General features: G+C 38.3%; 1 protein-coding gene across 2 annotated transcripts in view; it reads right to left on the reverse strand.

Annotated features, from left to right (window-relative positions):
- The window catches only part of M1AP (meiosis 1 associated protein), an 82,332-nt gene that overhangs the window by 57,333 nt on the left and 4,801 nt on the right, over positions 1-20,198 (reverse strand). For both annotated transcript variants that reach the window (XM_032653576.1, XM_032653577.1), the window contains exon 2: positions 19,528-19,819. In XM_032653576.1, coding sequence (XP_032509467.1) covers positions 19,528-19,767 — 240 coding nt within the window. In that variant the 5' untranslated portion in view covers positions 19,768-19,819. The remainder of the gene's footprint in view (positions 1-19,527; positions 19,820-20,198) is intronic.

Here is a 20,198-nt window from a genome sequence, read left to right on the forward strand (position 1 = left end):
CAAATCTTTAGTGACTCAGGTTTCAGATTAACTGGCAGTCTAATTTCATTATCAATTACTCCTCAAGAGTACTTTTCCCTTCCTGAAAATCTGTTTATTTGACCAAGATCTATGGAATGCCTATTATGTTCTAGGCACTGCACTAAAATAGTCCCTAGACCAGAGGAAGGAAAATTTTTAGCCAAAGGACTTTGATTATGTGGAATTACTAGAAACAGGAAAGAATGTGTTTTAACTCACTCACTCACCCAAAGGAAGGTTCAGTTGTGACTGCTTAGTTTTACTTTGGGGTGGTCTGCAAATTGGAGGCCTAGCAGCATCACTCTTAGACATTATCTTCATTTCTCAGTCAGTCTAGGCACAGTGAGCTTCTCTATTCAAGAGTGATGTTTTATCAGAAATGAGGATTTTGATCATTTTAGAAATGATAAGGTCCTACCTAATCTTCCCCTCAGGATCACTTTGAGCAGAGATGCTTGGCTTAGTCTGCAGTCAGGTCAAGGAGTCAACACGTAAATCTCCTGGCTCTCCTCACTTTCCTTCACAAAAACTTGTTCTCAGGAAGTAATCTAATCTAATCTGACTCTAGGTCGATGTTACGTCTCCTAAGAATATATGCATTTTGAATAAATGTGGAATTAAAATTTGTGACACTATTTGAAGGAATTCCAAGCATCAATAGCAGGTGGGGGTGGAGTGGGGAGGAATTATATTTGGGATAAGGAAACTTTGCTGATCAAAGAGCAGAATTGAGCAATATTTGCAAAATGCACATAAAATTCATGAGCATGTTACTTTGCTTACATGCTCCTCTCCATGAATCTCTGGGAAGAACACAAGAAATAGTATATAATTCTTACACAAAGAGAACTTGTAATCTAGATAGGAAGATAAGAAAACTACTCAAGTACAGACTAGTAGCCTTTGAGTATTTCTTTTCATGTACTCCCTAAAAGAATATGAAAAATGATATACTCCTTTATACGTTTTTAAGTTGACATCTAGATTTTAAGTAAGTACATAGTTGTTAAGGATATAACTTCTAGCACATTTAAATATCAATATTTCAAAATAAAACTATACCACTACTCTTTAAAACATAATCCAATAGAATCTAAATATCATAGGGATTTGATACCGGCATTATTCAATTTAAAAAGTACATGAGCAGCTCTTTTTTCTTTTTAACAGATGGAAATTAATATTATTCATTTTTCTCCTTGAATTCATATTTCCATTTCACTTTTCTCATAGAGTTTTATCATAATGTAATAGAATTTTTTGGTTGGCAGTTTTTTTGTTTTTTTTTCGGTACGCGTGCCTCTCACTGTTGTGGCCTCTCCCGTTGCGGAGCACAAGCTCCGGACTCGCAGGCCTAGCGGCCATGGCTCAGGGGCCCAGCCGCTCCGCGGCACGTGGTATCTTCCCGGACCGGGTCACGAACCCACGTCCCCTGTATCGGCAGGCGGACTCTCAACCACTGCGCCACCAGGGAAGCCCTGGTTGTCAGTTTTTTATTGATCATCTTATCATACTTCTCTGTGTCAAAAATATTTACACGTTGTAAGATTTTAAAATTTCCTATGACTATAGGCTCTAATTAATAATCTAGATTGAGCTATTATTAAAATTATTGTTCATATACAATTGATCAAAACAACATATATATTACCTATTTTGATAATTATTGGCATTAAGCATAAACTTTAATTAAAAATGCATCTCAATGGCATGAGCATGTTGCATTCTTTTTCCAATTAGTTAAGGTATGTGTGAATAAATTACTGATTGAATGGCACCAACATTCAGTATTAATCCTATTCCTATTTTCTAGGAGGTTTCTAGTGCTGAGAACCATCGTCCTGATAAATATAGATGTCAATCAAATTGTCAAACTCATTCTGAGCTATATGCCAAAAATTATATAGGGATATAAATACTAATAAAAATTATTTTAATGATCTATCAGCTGCTACTCAGTTTAGTTTGTTTTTTAAGTTTTTTTTGATGTGGATCATTTTTTAAAGTCTTTATTGAATTTGTTACAGTATTGGTTCTGTTTTTTTTTTGTTGTTGTTTTTTGGCCACGAGGCATGTGGGATCTTAGCTCCCTGACCAGGGATCGAACCTGTACCCCCTGCACTGGAAGGCGAAGTCTTAACCACTGGACCACCAGGGAAGTCTCTCAATTTAGTCTTCCTTCAATTTTGTTAAAATTGGACATCACCTGGTTGCAAAAGTTTTTTTTTTTTTTTTTTTTTTTTGCGGTACGCGGGCCTCTCACTGTTGTGGCCTCTCCCGTTGCGGAGCACAGGCTATGGATGCGCAGGCTCAGCGGCCATGGCTCACGGGCCCAGCCGCTCCGCGGCATGTGGGATCTTCCCGGACCGGGGCACGAACCCGTGTCCCCTGCATCGGCAGGCGGACTCTCAACCACTGCGCCACCAGGGAAGCCCTGCAAAAGATTTTTAACCCAATCATAAGTCCTTTACTTTCCTACATTGATGCCAATATTTTGAATTATTCCTCGTTTGGTGCCCCTGCAAGTTTTAAAACCACATGGCAATTCATCACAGTAAAATTCATAGTGGGTGAAAGATTTGTACCTCTCACCTCTTCCTTTTTATTTTGGATTTTCTTTGTGAAATGGAAGAAGGGTAATTGTGAAAGGGATGGTGGGAATGACGAAGTAGCCTGACACTCTCATCATAGGCATAATTAGAGAAATTTTAGAAAAGAATACTAGTGGAAATTGAGGATCTATATATCAATTCTTTAAAATTATATATTCCTGTGTACTCTGGGAAGTCTTATAGCCCTAGTGGTATGTGTATCCCGATTGAAAGAGACTGTTATAGACTATTGATACTTTAGAGATTTAGAAAAAGAAAGGTAAGTGTTGGTGGAAAGGGGGTGAGATGGGGCTGAGAATTGAAAGGGTAAGATTTGTAAAAAGAATACAATATTTTATGTGTTTATGTGTGTGTGTTGGGGGATTGGTAGAGAGGCTGAAAGTTCAATACAAGCATCTATGGAGGTTGAAAGTGAATATAATGTGTCAGAGAGGAAGAGGAAATGTGCCTGACAAGAGTAGAGGATGCTTGTTGAAGAGTAGTGGGCATTTTAGTTAAAGAAGTACTAGTCTTGGTTAAGGTTTTAGATCCAAATAGACTTGAGTTCCAAACCTATCTCTTCCTCTTACTGACTATGAGTCCTTAAGCTAAAATGTCTTCAGTTAGAAACAGGGGACAATGGAAATCCTTATCTTACAGACTAACTATTAAATGACTTAGTTCATGCCACACAGTATGTACTCAGTGTTAGCTGTGGTTATTATTTTTTATCACTATCAAACCCTAAAAGCACTTAAATCATTGCTGATTAAACAGAAGGGGGTTGTATTGACTTAATGGCCCTATTCTACAACTGACAAAAATAAGTGGAAAAAAAATAGTATCTATGTAAATGACATAGGTCCATTCAGTCATCCATTTTAAAAAACATTTATTATTATGTGCTTATGATGTACTAGGTACCTAAAAAAAGACATAATTCCCACTTTCTACTAACTTACAAACAAGTGAGATAAATAGCCTCAGAATAGAAAGGGATAAGAGTCACACTAGAATGACATTTTCCAAAGTATGTTGACAAGTTATTGCCTGTCTATCTCACTAGAATATAAGCTCAATATAATAATATACTAAAGGAGGAATCTGATCTATCTCTTCATTGCCAGGTCTGCAGGGCCTAGAACAGTACCTGGAACACAGTTTTATTAAACAAATTATTTTGGAATAAATGGTAAATGGATGCACATATAATAAGTTTTAGGGGGAAGAAAAATATAAGTTAGAAAATATAGGCATTCTCTGTACTGCCTTTGCAACTTTTTGATGAATCTAAAATTATTCAATAATGATAAATTTATTGAAAAAATAAACTAGGAAAATAGTAGGAAAAAAAGGATACTATCTTCTGGTAGGGAAGGCCTTTGGAAACATGACAACAAAGGTAGGAAACCATAAAGGGAAAAATGAAGAGATCTGACCACATAAAAATTAAAATTTTCTGTTAAGTAAAGGAGAATATGAATAAAGTTAAAGACAAAAAACAAACTGGGTAAATATTTGCAATGTATATGATTAGCATGACATTAATATTCTGAATATGTAAAAAGCACCTACAAATAAACTAGATATCTGAAACACACTCTTCCACCACCTAACAGTATACATACTAGATAAAACACAAATATCTTTTATATGCATAGTTGAATTCATAAGAAATTAAGGGAAATCCCCAGGAACCAAAGTGGAGACAACAGGAAACTACAGTGTGAGATAGGTATAAAAGCCTTGGCTTTACTTGTTGATCTTGGGAACCTAGGGCTTTGTGTTGTAAAGGAGAAGGAGACAAGGCCTTAGGCCCTCATAAGGAGTAGAATTGGAACTGCCATCCTGGCTCAAAGTTAAGACCATTCAAAAGGTTATTTTCGGGCTTCCCTGGTGGCGCAGTGATTGAGAGTCTGCCTGCTAATGCAGGGGACATGGGTTCGTGCCCTGGTCCAGGAAGATCCCACATGCCGCGGAGCGGCTGGGCCCGTGAGCCATGGCTGCTGAGCCTGTGCGTCTGGAGAGACCACAGCAGTAAGAGGCCCACGTACCGCAAAAGTGAAAATGTGGGCTAGAAAGAATCTACTCACTGGTCAAGTGAGGCGACAATGAAACTTGTTAACTTATGTGAACTCTGAGTAGAAATGAGAAAGAAATCACTGCTGGGACCTAGAAACCATATATCTCCCCTCATGTGGGTTTGGGATTTGTCTTTATCTGCAGGGTCTAGGAAACCCTAATTTAAAAACATAACTTAAAGTGGTCCTGGGTTGATATCACCTCAGGGCACCTGACTCAAGCAAACATAAATCCTTTCTAGAGGTATACACCCTAAACTCAGGCCTCACAGAATTCTCACACATTAAGATCAGCTTAAGGTAAGTTCATAATCCAAAATTACAAAATCAGTGAGGAAACCAAACATTATGAGAGAGAGTCTGCAGAAACAACAAACAGGAGAATTAGAATACCAACAATTTCAGATATTAGAATTATCAAATATATTTAAGTACCTTTAAGATGTTTAATGAAATAAAAGAGGGATTCAACACCATGAACAAAGAATTAAAAAACTATGAAAAAAGGACCAGAAAGATTTGAACATTACCAGGGTAACTGTACACTGAAGTAAAGAGGATAATCAGACATTTCAGGGTCTACTGGACACTGGCTATGAACTGACACTAATTCTAGGAGATCCCAAACATCATTGTTGCCCACTAGTCAGAGTAGGGGCTTGTGGAGGTCAGGTGATCAACGAAATTTTATATCAGGTCCAGTGGGTCCCCAAATGCAGCCTGTGGCTATTTCCTCAGTTTTAGAAAGCATAATTGGAAGAGACATACCTAACATCTGGCAGAATCCCCACATTAGTTCCCTGACTTGTGGAGTGAGGGCAATTATGGTGGGAAAGGCCAAGTGGAAGCCTCTAGAACTGCCTCTACTTACGAAAATAATAAAAGTAATACTGAATTTCTGGAGGAATTGCAGAAATTAGTGCCACCATCAAGGACTTGAAAGATGCCGGGGTGGTGATTTCTACCATATCCCCATTCAACTTGCCAGTCTGGCCTGTACAGAAGACAGACGGGTCTTGGAGAATGATAGTGGATTATGATAAACTTAACCAGGTGGTGACTCCAACAGCAGTTGCTGTACTAGATATGGTTTCATTGCTTGAGCAAATTAACACATCTCCTGGTACCTTGTATGCAGCTATTGATCTGGCAAATGCCTTTTCTCCACTCCTGCCTACAAGGTCCCACAGAAGCAGTTTGCTTTCAGCTGACAAGGCCAGCAATACACCTTCACTGTCCTACCTCAGGGGCATATCAATTCTCCAGCCCTATGTCATAATTTAGCTCACAGGGATTTTTGACTGCCATTCCCTTCCACAAGCTATCACACTGGCCCATTACATTAATGACATTATGCTGAGTGGACCTAGTGAGCAAGCAGTAGCACCTACTCTAACTTATTGGTAAGACATTTGTACGCCAGAGGGTAGGAAATACATTTGACTAAAATTCAGGGGCCTTCTACCTCAGTGAAATTCCTAGGGGTCCATTGGTATGGGGCATGTGGTGATGCCCCATCTAAGGTGATGAATAAGTTTGCTGCTTTTGGAGTAGAAGAGAGCATCTAAAAGTCAAACTGCTTTTTATACAGATGTTCAACATCTTTCTACTTTTAGCTCTACCTTCATTCTTACCTCCAGAAGTACTTGATTTTACCAATTCCCAAGGCTTTTGAGAACTTGGTGGTTTAAAATGCTTTCTTCCTTGGGTTTCCCACTACTGGCTTAAGATTTAGCTCTCTTGGGACTGCTAAGTCAATTATCACTTTTCACCTGTATTATAGTTTCCAAAATTTTGTTGAGATTTTTCTTCTCACATTCAACAAGCATTCAAGATTCAAAGGTTACAAAAAAATATGTAGAAAAAGTCACCTTCCTACTCTTGTTCTTTAGCTAACCAGTACTTTACTGGAGGCAATCAATATTACTAGCTTATTGGGTATCTTTCCAGAGATATTTCTTTACATGGAAGAAAATATAAATGATAAACTTGATCTTTCTTCTTACCAAAATAGAAGAGATTATGATACTCTTTCGTATCTTGATTTTGTTGCAGAGTAAATTTGGGTAATCGTTACATTCAATATATAAAGTGTCTTAATTTTTATGGCTACATAGTATTCCATTAATGGATGGACCATAACTTTATTTAACCAATTCCCTATTAATTAACATTAGGTTGTTTCCAATCTTTTGCTACTTCAAACAATGCTGAAATAAATAATCTTGTAGTCAAATCATTTCTGCACATATGAAAACATATCTGTAGAATAAGTTTCTAAAAACAGACTTGTGAGACTTCCCTGGTGGTCCAGTAGTTAAGACTCTGTGCTCCCAATGCAGGGGGCCCGGGTTCGATCCCTGGTTGGGGAACTAAGATCCCACACACTGCAACTAAGCCCATGCACTCTAGAGTCCATGCGCCACAACTCGAGAAGCCCACGTGCAGCCATGAAGATCCAGTGCAGCCAAAACAAAACAAAACCTATTAAAAACAGACTTGCTAGGTTAAAGGGTATGTAAATGGTGATACCAAATTGCCCACTATAGAAATTGTGTTAAAATATATGCCCATAAATGGCATATAAGGGTGTCTGCTTCTTTATATCCTCATAAACAGTATGTCATTAAACTTAAAAAAAAATCTTTGCCAGCCAAATAAGTGAAAAATAATAGCATCTCAATGTAGTTTTAACTTGCATTTCTTTTATAAGTGAGACTGAACATATTCAATGTTTCAGCATCATGTGTATTTCCTTTAATGAAAACTGTATATATAATTTCTCACTATTGATTGTTGGTCATAATCATTATTGATTTTAAGGAAATCTTTATGCAGTTAGGGAAATTAACTCTATGTGATATAGAAGCAAATATTTTTCCTCATATTGTCAGTTGTCTTTATTTTATTTTATTTTATTTTTGTGGTACCCGGGCGTTTCACTGTTGTGGCCCCTCCCGTCGTGGAGCACAGGCTCTGGACGCGCAGGCTCAGCGGCCACGGCTCACGGGCCTAGCTGCTCCGCGGCATGTGGGATCTTCCCGGACTGGGGCACGAACCTGTGTCTCCTGCATTGGCAGGCAGACTCTCAACCACTGCGCCACCAGGGAAGCCCTGTCAGTTGTCTTTAGATTTTACACACAGTATTTTTTTTTTTTTTTTGGCCAAGTGTATATTTTCTATATTTATTCAGCTGAATTTATTAATCTTTTATTTTTGGAATTTTGGGTTTTGTGTTATGATTAGAAAGGCCTTTCTTACTGTTACATTTTCCCCCATGGTCTGTATGTTAATTGTTGATTTATTGCCTCTCAGCTCAAAATTCACCCTTCAGTATATCTCTGCAATAATGGACAGAATTCTACTTTAAGCCTTTCTCCTTTACAGTAATCATGATGTTAAGTTTTCTGAGTAGAGTGTACTGGAGGGACATTGCAGGAGGAAGGTGCACTCCTGCTGAAACCAGTGGGGTATGAAGTTACCTGGTAGTGCTCCACCCACATGCCCAGAACTTGCTGGCCCTTGGTGTTATGGACTGAATGTTTGTGTCCCCTTAAAATTCATAAATTGAAGCCCTAACTCCCAATGTGATGGTATTTAGAGGCAAGGCCTCTGGGACGTAATTAAGTTTAGATGAGGTCATAAGAGTGGGGCCTCCATGATGGGATTGATGCTCTTAGAAGAGGAATAGACACCAGAGCTCTCTCTTCATGTACATGCACTGAGGAAAGGCCAAGTGAGCACACACCAAGAAAGCTGCCGTCTGCAAGATGGAAGAGGACTCTTACCAGAGCCTGACCAGGCTGGCACCCTGATCTTGGACTTTCAGCCTTCTAAACCTTGAGAAAATAAATGTCTATTGTTTAAACCAGCCAGTCATAGCCCGAGCTGACTAAGACACTGGGAACTTCTCAGCCCTAACCTGATCACCTGTCAGCTGTCCACTCAGCATGGACACTGCATGCTTCAGGCCTCCTGCCTGCACTGATGCCTGATTCCCTTTGCTCACCTGTCCCTCCCCTCAGAAGTTTTGTCTCCTGTGGTCCTCCGAATGCTGCTGTTCTTCCAATATGGACACTGCTTACACCAGGCCTCCTGCCCACATTGGCTTCTCTACTCTCTGCATGCCTACGCATCAGCCACTGTGCCTACACCTGGAGGGTTGCTTCCTGCTTTCCCAGTAGCCATGGATCAGCTCTGGCTTGAGCAAACCAGTGAACTTCTTTGCATTCAGTGAGCTGCAACCATATATTCTCCAACTGGGTCTAAACCCCAGCCTTGGGAAAGGGGTCCCCTTTCCAAATTTGTCGTTCTTTGAGATCTCTCCCTCAGCCCTAGGGTACCACAAAAAGCTCTCTTATATCTTATAATTGCTATATTACCATAGCTTAATATGTTAAACTATGTTAAAATACTCTATATACTTTTTCCTTGTTTAAATCACTGTGTGGTTTCCATTTCCTGATCGGACCCAGACTGATACAGTCTGTTCTAGCACTTAGATATTTTCAATTTTTACATTTAAATCTTTGATCCATCTGCAACTACTGAGCCTGTGCTCTAGGGCCTGCAAGCCACAACTACTGAAGCCTGAACGCCTAGAACCCATGCTCCGCGACAAGAGAAGCCACCACAATGAGAAGACCGTGCACCACAACAAAGAGTAGCCCCCACTCTCTGCAACTACAGAAAGCCAGCGCGCAGCAACGAAGACCCAACGCAGCCAAAAATAAATAAATTTATTAAAAAAAATTTTTTTTTTGGAATTTATACTGGTGTAAGCTGTGTGTATGACTCTAACTTAATTTCTTCCCACATGGCTATCTAGTTTGTTGAATAATTTTTCCAACTAATGTTAAATAGCATCATTATTATACACTAAATCCCCCCATGTATTTGGGTCTATTTCTGGACTTTAAATTGTATTCTATTGCTCTGTTTTTTCAATTTCCAGTATCATACTGTGAATATCTGTTTAATATTTGAGAGGAAGAGTCTCTAGCTATTCTTGTTTGTTTTTTGTTTCTAATTTTAACTTTATTATCAAGATGTCTAGTTCTTCTGTTAGAAATTTTACAGGGAATTGCATTACATTTATAGATTAATTTAGAGATAACTGACATCTTTCTGGTCTGAGTCCTCTCAAGAACTAATGATGTTTCATTTGTTCAAGTCTTCTTTTGTGTTTCTCAATAGCATTTTAATTCATATAAATCTTGCAAATTTATTATTTTCATTCATAAGCATTTATTTGATCATTTTGGTTATTGTGATGAGAACTTTTCTGCCATTTTAACTTCTGGTTTGTTGTTCTGGAATAATATAAAGAGTACTTATTATTATTTCTTTAAAAATAAATTTATTTATTTTATTTATTTATTTTTGGCTGTGCCTGGTCTTCGTAGCTGCGCGGTCTTTCTCTAGTTGCGGCATGCGGGGGCTACTCTTCGTTGTGGTGCACGATCTTCTTATTGCAGTGGCTTCTCTTGTTGCAGAACATGTGCTCTAGGCACACGAGCTTCAGTAGTTGTGGCACGTGGGCTCAGTAGTTGTGGCTCATGGGCTCCAGAGCACAGGCTCAGTAGTTGTGGCACATGGGCTTAGTTGCTCCGCGGCGTGGGATCTTCCCGGACCAGGGCTCGAACCCTTGTCCCCTACATTGGCAGGCGGATTCTTAACCACTGTGCCACCAGGGAAGCCCTAAAGGGTACTTATATCTGTATTAATATTTGTACCTGACCATTGTCATGAATTCTTTTGTTGTTTTAAGTAATTTTCTAGTCGATTCTTTTGGGTTTTCTAGATATATTACCATTAATCTGCAAATAACGATCATTTTATCTTTTTCTTCCTTATTTCTTTTTTTTTTTTTGGCCATGCCGTGGGGCATGTGGGATCTTAGTTCCCCGGATCAGACCTGTGCCCCCCTGCAGCAGAAGCGCAGAGTGTTTTTTAACTACTGGACCACCAGGGAAGTCCCTCCTTTCCTTGTTCCTATATTCTAACTTCTTTTTTAATGTGTGCAATTATATCAGTGAAAATCTCTAAAATACTGTTAGATAACAGTGATGATAGTAAGCTTACTTGTCTTGCACAGGAATATATTCAGTGTCTTTTCATTAAGTAAGATCTGGTTTTTGACTTGTCATAGACATACACTATGGGAATAGCCACCTGTTCCTAATTTTTAAAGTTTATTTAAAAGAAGATTGGATGTTGCACTTTATTAAACACCATTTTTTAAGTATGTATGGAGGGGCTTCCCTGGTGGCGCAGTGGTTGAGAGTTCGCCTGCCGATGCAGGGGACACCGGTTCATGCCCTGGTCTAGGAAGATCCCAAATGCCGCGTAGCGGCAGGGCCCGTAAGCCATGGCCACTGAGCCTGCGCGTCTGGAGCCTGTGCTCTGCAGCGGGAGAGCACACAACCGTAAGAGGCCCGCGTACCACAAAAAAAAAAAAAAAGTATGTATGGAAATAAACACGATCATATTTTTCTTAGATATATTAACATAGTAAACTATATTAATAGATTTCAATACTGCACCATTTCTGCATTCCTGTAGATGATTTTTTAAATATGAGTTGGATCCTATTGCTAATACTTTATTTGGGATGTTTAATAGACAGTCATAAGTGAGACTGGTCTGTAGTTTTTCTTTCTGTGTAATGTTTGCTGGATTTTAGGATCAATATTACATTATCTTCACAAAAAGAATTTGGAAGGATTTTTTTTTTCTTTCTGTGGTATAAAATGGTTAAAAAACATTAACAATCTTCTTTAAAAGTTTGGTATTATTCCCCTGCAAAACCATTTGGTTCCAGTACTTTATTTTGGGGGAAGGTAGTTCTTTCATAACTTTCCCTATTCCTTTTATGGGAAATGGCAGGTTTCTATCTCTTCTGAATTCACTTTCGGTAATTATATTTTCATGGAGAATTATGCATTTCACACAAGTGTGGTTACTTTCTCCTTATCTTATTTTGGGTATATGTGCCTTTTCCCCCTGCCCTTTTCCAAAAACTAAGTTAACTAATGGCTGATTTATTTCCTATTTTTTCCCCAAAGAACAAATTTGGATTTATTCATTTGTTCTACCATTTTCTATTTTCATATTCATTACTGTTTGTTTTTATCTTTATTATTTCCTTCCTTTAGCTTTCCTTAAGCTTGTTTTTTCTTTTCTTCTTGAGTTGCTTGCTTCATTTATTTTCAGTTTTCCTGGTTTACTAATATAATTTAAAATAATGAAATTTATATAGTTTAAAGATATGAATTTTTCTCAGCATTAACTTTTTTTATATCACATAGGTTCTAATATGTAGTGTTTCATTACTATTATTTTCTAGATATACTGCAATTTTTGCCTAATTTCCTCTTTGATTCAAAAGCTATTAAACAGCTTAAAAATTTCCAGGTGGTAGTAACTTTTTGTTCTGTATTTGCTATTTATTTCTAGTTTTATTGCATTGTATTCAGAGAATGTTGACTGATCTACTTGTACTTTTTGTAATTCATCGAAGTTTTGGGGTTTGTGGCTTAACATATGGTCAACTTTTGTGACTATTCCATGAGCACTTCAGGAAGGTGCAGATTTCTTTCATACATATAATTATATTTCTTTAAAAAATGTTGATACTATGTTATTTGGTACACTGGTATTCAAAACTGATATATTTTCAATAGACTGTCCCTCCAACGAGCTCTCTTACTGAATATATTTCTTATACTCCTCTTGATAATTCTCTACTCTTCTCTGCTTTGCGTCCTAGCATTAAAGTGCCATTCTTAGTCGTGTTTAGTGATTTTTGCTCTAAATTCAATGATGTTTGATATTAAAATCATGCTTTTTGTTTTTTTATTACGGGGGTGCACTTGCCTAGTATACCTTTGCCCTTCCTTTTATTTTCAACCTTTCTGAATCACTTTGTTGTAGCCTCCTGAATACAGCAGAATTTTGTTCTGCAATCAAATCTGTTTTTAAAGTACTTTAATAGGTAAGTTTAGTTATTTTTAGTTATATTATTTTAAGGTATACACTGTTTTCATAGCTTTTGAAAAATCACTACACTGTGTAAATTTGTTTGCTCTATTATGTTTTCCTTGTCATAATTAGAAAGGTTTGTATTTGTTTTAGGGGTTATCTTTATAATTCCATGTTTATATAATTCCCCTAAGTTATTTCTTTAACAATATCCATTAATGAGAGATGAAAATCTCCACTATACAATAATAAAATTTGAATATTTCCTTTTCTTACTCTCCCCACCCTCCTGCAGCACTCAATTACAGTTTATTATCTTTCTTTTTTTTTTTTTTTTTTTTGTGGTACGCGGGCCTCTCACTGCTGTGGCCTCTCCCGTTGCGGAGCACAGGCTCCGGACGCGCAGGCTCAGCGGCCATGGCTCACGGGCCCAGCCGCTCCGCGGCATGTGGGATCTTCCTGGACCGGGGCACGAACCGTGTCCCCTGCATCGGCAGGCGGACTCTCAACCACTGTGCCACCAGGGAAGCCCAATATATTCTTATTATTTGCCACTTTTAAATGATTCTATTGAAGGTCAGCTAGTAAGGATAAGAAAATAAATGTAATAGGCAAATTAGACCACTACTGGTCCTCAAATACCATTGTAGATCACATATGATTTAAATAACTTCTTTGTTCTCATGAAAAGGTAAAAGAATTGGTAAAATCTTCACAGTAATGGAATTTTTCTGAAACTCTGCTTTGAGAGATTAATCATTTTGGTCAAATTTATTTATATTAAGGGCACAATAGATATAAAAGGAATTCTAATATTTTAATTATAATTCCTTTGTCAAGATTTCTCATAAAAAGTTCAGAATTATTTTATTATACTCATAAATTAAATATGAGGAGATAAATTGAGGTGTTCAACTTAGGCAAGATTTCCTACCTGCTGTCTTCCTCCACTTACATTTTGAGCTAACTCTGCAGATAGAAAATGTCAGATACTTATATAGGTCAGAGAAAATGGATTTAAGGTAATATTTTATTTCTTTAAACAAAGATTGGACTGTTCTATACATAAGGTAATGGCATTGTTTCAGTGATTTTCTTGAGCTTCTGACCATGGTTGAACTTACTGTTCGTTTGGATGGAAATTCTGGCTTGCAATTTTTCCTGAGTTACCAGAGGTTGTTTTTAGTCTAGAACTGTCTGTCTTTCCTAATGGAGTGAATAAGGGATCAGGGATTCACGTAAGGCCAGATGTACTGAGGAGTACCAGAGGCATAGAACATAGTCAATTGAAGAAGGAAATGAAATCCTTTTACTTTTGTTTGGGATATGAGCTCATCTCCCCAAAAGCCTCCTATGCTGAATATCTTCATTTGCCCTTCCAGATCACTTTCAACTTTTCTTTACCCCTATTGCCTGACAGAAGATAGATATCACAGCCAAATGTGGTCATGGGATAGACATGCACAAGGAAAATGGCACAGTAGAGGAACATACTTGCTATATGGCTGTAAACATCACTATCACTTTCACTCTGTCCTCAGTGTACTTGTATGAAACTCCAGTTTTATAGAGTGAGAGTTATACATTTTGTTTATCCATTGACCAGTTAACAGACATTTGCAGCTCTGTTGTTTAGTGGGGACACATTTAAGATTGCTGTCTTTTGTTGGATTGACTTTTCTTTTCTTTTGGAATTTTTTTAAAAAATTATATTTGATATACAACGTTGTGTTAGTTTCAGGTGTACAGCAAAGTGACTCAGATACATATATATGTATACACACATATACATATTCTTTTTCAGATTCTTTTCCATTATAGCTTATTACAAGATATTGAATGTAGTTCCCTGTGCTATACAGTAGGCCCTTGTTGTTTATCTATTGTATATATAGTAGTGTGTATCTGTTAATCCCAAACTCCTAATTTATCCCTCTTCCCTTTCCCCCTTTGGTAACCATAAGTTTGTGTTCTCTGTCTGTGGGTCTGTTTCTGTTTTGCAAATTCATTTTGTATCATTTTTTTTAGATTCTACACGTAAGTGATATCATATGGTATTTGTCTTTGTCTGACTTACTTCACACAGAATGATAATCTCTAGGTCCATTCATGTTGCTGCAAATGGCACTATTTCATTCTTTTTTATGGCTGAGTAAAATTGTATATATATACCACATCTTCTTTATCCATTCATCTGTCGATGGACACTTAGGTTGCTTCCATGTCTTGGCTATTGTAAACAGTGCTGCTATGAACACTGGGGTGCATGTATCTTTTCAAATTAGGGTTTCCCCCAGATATATATGCCCAGGAATGGGATAGCTGGATCAAATGGTAACTCTATTTTTAGTTTTTTAAGGAACCCCGATACTATTCTCTATAGTGGCTGCACCAATTTACATTCCCACCAACAGTGCAGGAGGTTCCCTTTTCTCCACAGCCTCTCCAGCATTTATTATTTGTAGACTTTTTTTGATGGCCATTCTGACTGGTGTGAGGTGATACCTCATTGCAGTTATTTGCATTTCTCTAATAATTAGCAGTGTTCAGCATCTTTTCATGTGCCTGTTGGCCATCTGTATTTCTTCTTTGGAGAAATGTCTCTTTAAGTCTTCTGCCTAGTTTTTTGATTGGGTTGTTTGCTTTTGTTGTCATCAAGTTGTATGAGCTGTTCGTATGTTTTGGAAATTAAGCCCTTGTTGGTCGCATCATTTGCAAATAGTTTCTCCCATTCTGTAGACTGTCTTTTCACTTTGTTTATGGTTTCTTAGTTTGATTAAGTCCCATTTGTTTATTTTTGCTTTTATTTCTTTTGCCTTGGGAGACTGACCTAAGAAAACATGGCTACAATTTAGGTCAGAGAATATTTTGCCTATGTTCTTTTCTAGAAGTTTTATGCTGTCATGCTTTATATTTAAGTCTTTAAGCCATTTTTTTTTTTTTTTTTAATTTTTTTTTTTTTAAGCCATTTTGAGTTTATTTTTATGTATGGCATAAGGGAGTGCTCTAACTTCACTGATTTACATGTTGCTGTCCAGCTTTTCCAATACCACTTGCTGAAGAGACTGTCTTCTCCATTGTATATTCTTGCTTCCTTTGTTGAAGATTAATTGACTGTAGGTGTGTGGGCTTACTCCTTGGCTCTCTATTCTGTTCCATTGACCTGTATGTCTATTTTTGTGCCAATATCACAGTTTTTTTTTTTTTTTTTTTGTGGCTGCACCACATGGCATGCAGGATCTTAGTTCTCTGACCAGGGATTGAACCTGTGCCCCCTACAGTGGGAGTGTGGAGTCTTAACCACTGGACTGCCAGGGAAGTTCCCAGGCTGTTTTGATTACTGTAGCTTTGTAGTATTGTCTGAAGTCTGGCGGGAGTCAGGGGGGTGGTTATGCCTCTAGCTTTGTTCTTTTTCTTCAGGATTGCTTCGGCAATTCTAGGTCTTTGGGGTTCCATATAAATTTTAGGACTATTTGTTCTTGTTCTGTGACTCTTTTTATCATTATGTCTACTTAATTTGATATATTAATAACGTTTTGATTGTTATCATGGTATATCTTTTTCTGTCCTTTCACTTTCAACGTACTTTTATTGTGTTTGAAGTTAGTTTCCTGTAGATAGGATATACAGGTGGGTCATGCCCCCACCTCTGCCAATCTCTTTTATTTATTTATTTATTTCCACATGGTGCAGCTTGTGGGATCTTATTTCCCCAACCAGGGATCGAACCTGGGCCCCTGTCAGTGGAAACACAGAGTCCTAACCATTGGACCACCAGGGAATTCTCTCTTTCTTTTAATTGGTGTATTAAAACCATTTACATTTTTAAAAATAAATTTATTTATTTTATTTATTTATTTTTGGCTGCTTTGGGTCTTCGTTGCTGCATGTGGGCTTTCTCTAGTTGCGGCAAGCGGGGGCTACTCTTCGTTGCACTGCATGGGCTTCTTACTGTGGTGGCTTCTCTTGTTGTGGAGCATGGGCTCCAGGTGCATAGGCTTCAGTAGTTGCAGCATGCAGCCTCAGTAGTTGTGGCTCACGGGCTCTAGAGCTCAGGCTCAGTATTGTGGTGCATGGGCTTAGTTGCTCCATGGCATGTGGGATCTTCCCGGACCAGGGATAGGTGCCACCAGGGAAGCCCATAAAACCATTTACATTTAATGTAATTATTGGTATGTCAGCCTGTTGATTTATTTGTTGCTTTCTGTTTGTTCCCTCAGTTTTTCATTTCTGTGTTTTCTTTTACCTATCTTCCTGTGGGTTAATTGAATACTTTCTTAGAATTTCATTTTGATTTATCTATAGTGTTTCTGGTGTATCTCTTTATATAGATTTTTTAAGTGGTTGTTTTAAGTATTGCATTATACATATACATTCCTATCACAGTATACTGGTGTCAATATTTTACCATTTTGAATGAAGTGTAAAAACCTTAATTTCCTTTAAGTCCTTTTATCCTCCCGATTATTACGTAATTATCCTAAATAGTTCCTCTAAATACACTAGCATTAACAACCATATCAGACAATGTTATAATTTTTGCTTCAACTGTCAAATATAATTTAGAAGACTCTATAGAAACTCTATTATCTTTATTAATATTTTATTCTTTCTACTCTTCTTTCTTCCTTCTGGATATTCCAAGAGTCTTTCTTTTACAATTTCCTTTCTGATTCAAGAACTTCCATTAGCCATTCTGTTAAGGTAGGTCTGTTGGTGACAAATTCTCTTAGTTTTCCTTCATCTGAGAATATCTTGATTTCTGATTCATTCCTTAAGGATATTTTCACTGGATACAGAGTTCTAGGTTAACAGTTCTTTTCTTTCAGCATTTGAAAAATGTGACACTTCCTCTGGCCTTCATGGTTTCTAATGAAAAGAATCTATCATTAATTGATTGTTTCTCCCTTATAGGTAACGTTGTCAGTGTCCCGCTCTCAAGAGTCTTTCTTTGTCTTTAGTTTTTGGAGTTTTGATTATGATGTGCCTTAGAATGGATTTCTTGGTGTTTATTCTGTTTGGGGCTCCACCAGCCTCTTGAATCTTTCGGTTTATAACTTTTGCCAAATTTGGGAAACTTTCAGTGCTTATTTCTTTAAATATTTGTCCAGCTCCTGTCCCAGAGGAAAGGGACACCCTCCTGTCCCTTTCCTCTGGGACCGTGATGACATAAATTTTAGCTCTTTGTTATAGTCTCACAGATCCCTGTGGCTTTGCTAATTTTTTTTTTCAAGTCTCTTTTCTCTCCGTTGCTGAGATTGGGTAATTTCTATTCTGTTTTCAAGTTCCTCTGTCCTCTCCATTTTTCCCATCCATAATAGATTTTTGTTTCTAAAATTATGGGTATTGCATTTTTCAGCCTAAAATTTCTATTTGGTTTTTATTTATACTTCTATTTCTTTGGTGAGACTTTATATTTTTCCATTTGAGCAAGCATGTTCATAACTGCTTGTTGGAATATTTTTATGATGGCTGCTTCAAAAGCGTTTTCAGATAATTCTAACACCTGTGTCATCTCAGTGTTGGTGTCTGTTGTCTTCTCATTCAAGTTGGGATTTTCCTGGTTCTTGATAATCATGAGTGATTTTTTTTTTTTTGTATTCTGGACATTTTGGGTATTATGCTGTAAGACTCTGGATCTTGTTTAAATCTTCTGCTTTAGTAGGCCTATTTTGACACTGCACCAATGGGGGAAGTGAAGTTTCCACATAATTACTGTCAGGTTGGGTGTGACTCTATTTGGCCTCTAATTACATCCCAGAAGGGAGGGTGCCTTGTTATCTCTGGGTGGGGGTGGAAGTTCAGGTTCCTCATACGCCCCCCGACTGACACCCTGGGGGTAGGTAAGCTTCATTACCATTAAGCTTTCCACTAGGAAAAATGTCCTAAAAGTCCTGGCTTCCCACTAGGTCTTCACTGACACCATCCTGCCTTGGAGATAAAAAGATGCCTCACTGCCACTTCCCATATGGCCTCCTCTGACACCACCTCAATAGGGAGGGGGAGAGATAGAAACCTTGTTAATGTTGGATAGGTTGGAGGGAGTCCAGGCTCCCACATGGCTTCCATGGACACTATGTGGGAGGAGGTCTTATTTACACCAGGTAGGAATCAAAGTCCTGGCTCTCCATGAGGTCTTTTCTGACTATCCCAACAGCATGGCTGCCTCAGGAAGAGGATTTACTAGAACCTCTGAACTCTTTCTCAGCCCTGAGATTCTGAACTTTGTAAAGGGGAGAAAGTGAAGATCTGAATTTGTTTGAGGAGGAAAAGAGATAGCTGTCTATGTGTGAGAGAGCTTTGTAAAAGCATTGCCCTTAGCCCAGGCTTTGCCTTCTGAAACCCTAGGGGGAGTTTCACCTGAGTCCTATATGGAAGTATAGAGAAAAAATATTTTCATATTTCTGCACAGTTGGGGCTTTCTGAGCAAAAAATCTGGAACCTGGGTTAAAGGAAAAGTCTTAGAAACTTAAAGGGAGATAAGAGTAGCCAGAGACCTCTAAAAAATTTAGAGATTTACTTCCCTGTGTTTACATTTCAAAGAGCAATGAAAGAGGTCAGTTGCTTATATTCCAAAGGACTGTAAATGCCAAATCTTCTCTCTCTCTCTCAGGAGTGGAGGTGGGGGGTAAGATGTGGCCTATATATACTCCCATATTAATAATTTTGGGTTTCCTCTTCTGCAGTACAAATCCCCCATGTGTAGGATGACATCGGGCTCTTTCTGTTGCCTGTGGGGTATTGGGTATGGGGAATGGGCACAGTTATTACTGTAAGAATAAAAACTGTGATCTCTGCTCCAGAAACCTATCTGCTTTCAGGATAAAATGTACAAATACAGATATACTCACCACAAAGGGGAGGATGCACTCGTGCTGATTTTGTACAACGTATAAGCTGAAGAGGGACATGCGGCTGGGGCCCATCAAGCTGCAGGCTAGAGAGAAAAAATTCTGCAGAGCCTCACAGAGGTTGGAGCAGAGGTCAGCCCAGGATGGTAGAGCGATATGCACAATGAGGAGCCTTGGAGGTTGCTGGTAAATCTGCGTGGAATTAGACGGCCCTTTACTAGTAGTTTGCCCATGATACATGGCAGCCAGACCAGGGGTGGAACTGTAGCCACCACTTAGATATTTTCTACACCTATAGGGAAGAAAAGAGAAATCATTGGCTTTCATAAAACTGAAAGTTGAAACAATGAACACAGGTCTAGGGGACTAAGTCCAGACAAGAGTCAAACTAGGTACTAACTCAAGCTTCTCTAAGCTATCCCATCTTAACAGCTGCCAAGGGATCTAGATGTTTGTCTATAATGTAAGGCTGAGAATGCTTAGAGATGTTGAGTGGAACTAATCAAAAAGTCAAACTTCAGTCTCAAAGTAAGCTATCTGCCCTCATGACTTTGTTTCTTTTTTTTTTTTCCTGTATGCGGGCCTCTCACTGTTGTGGCCTCTCCCATTGTGGAGCACAGGTTCCGGATGCGCAGGCTCAGCGGCCATGGCTCACGGGCCCAGCCGCTCCG

The sequence above is a fragment of the Phocoena sinus genome, chromosome 13 (assembly GCF_008692025.1).
Source record: "Phocoena sinus isolate mPhoSin1 chromosome 13, mPhoSin1.pri, whole genome shotgun sequence".
Taxonomy (NCBI): domain Eukaryota; kingdom Metazoa; phylum Chordata; class Mammalia; order Artiodactyla; family Phocoenidae; genus Phocoena; species Phocoena sinus.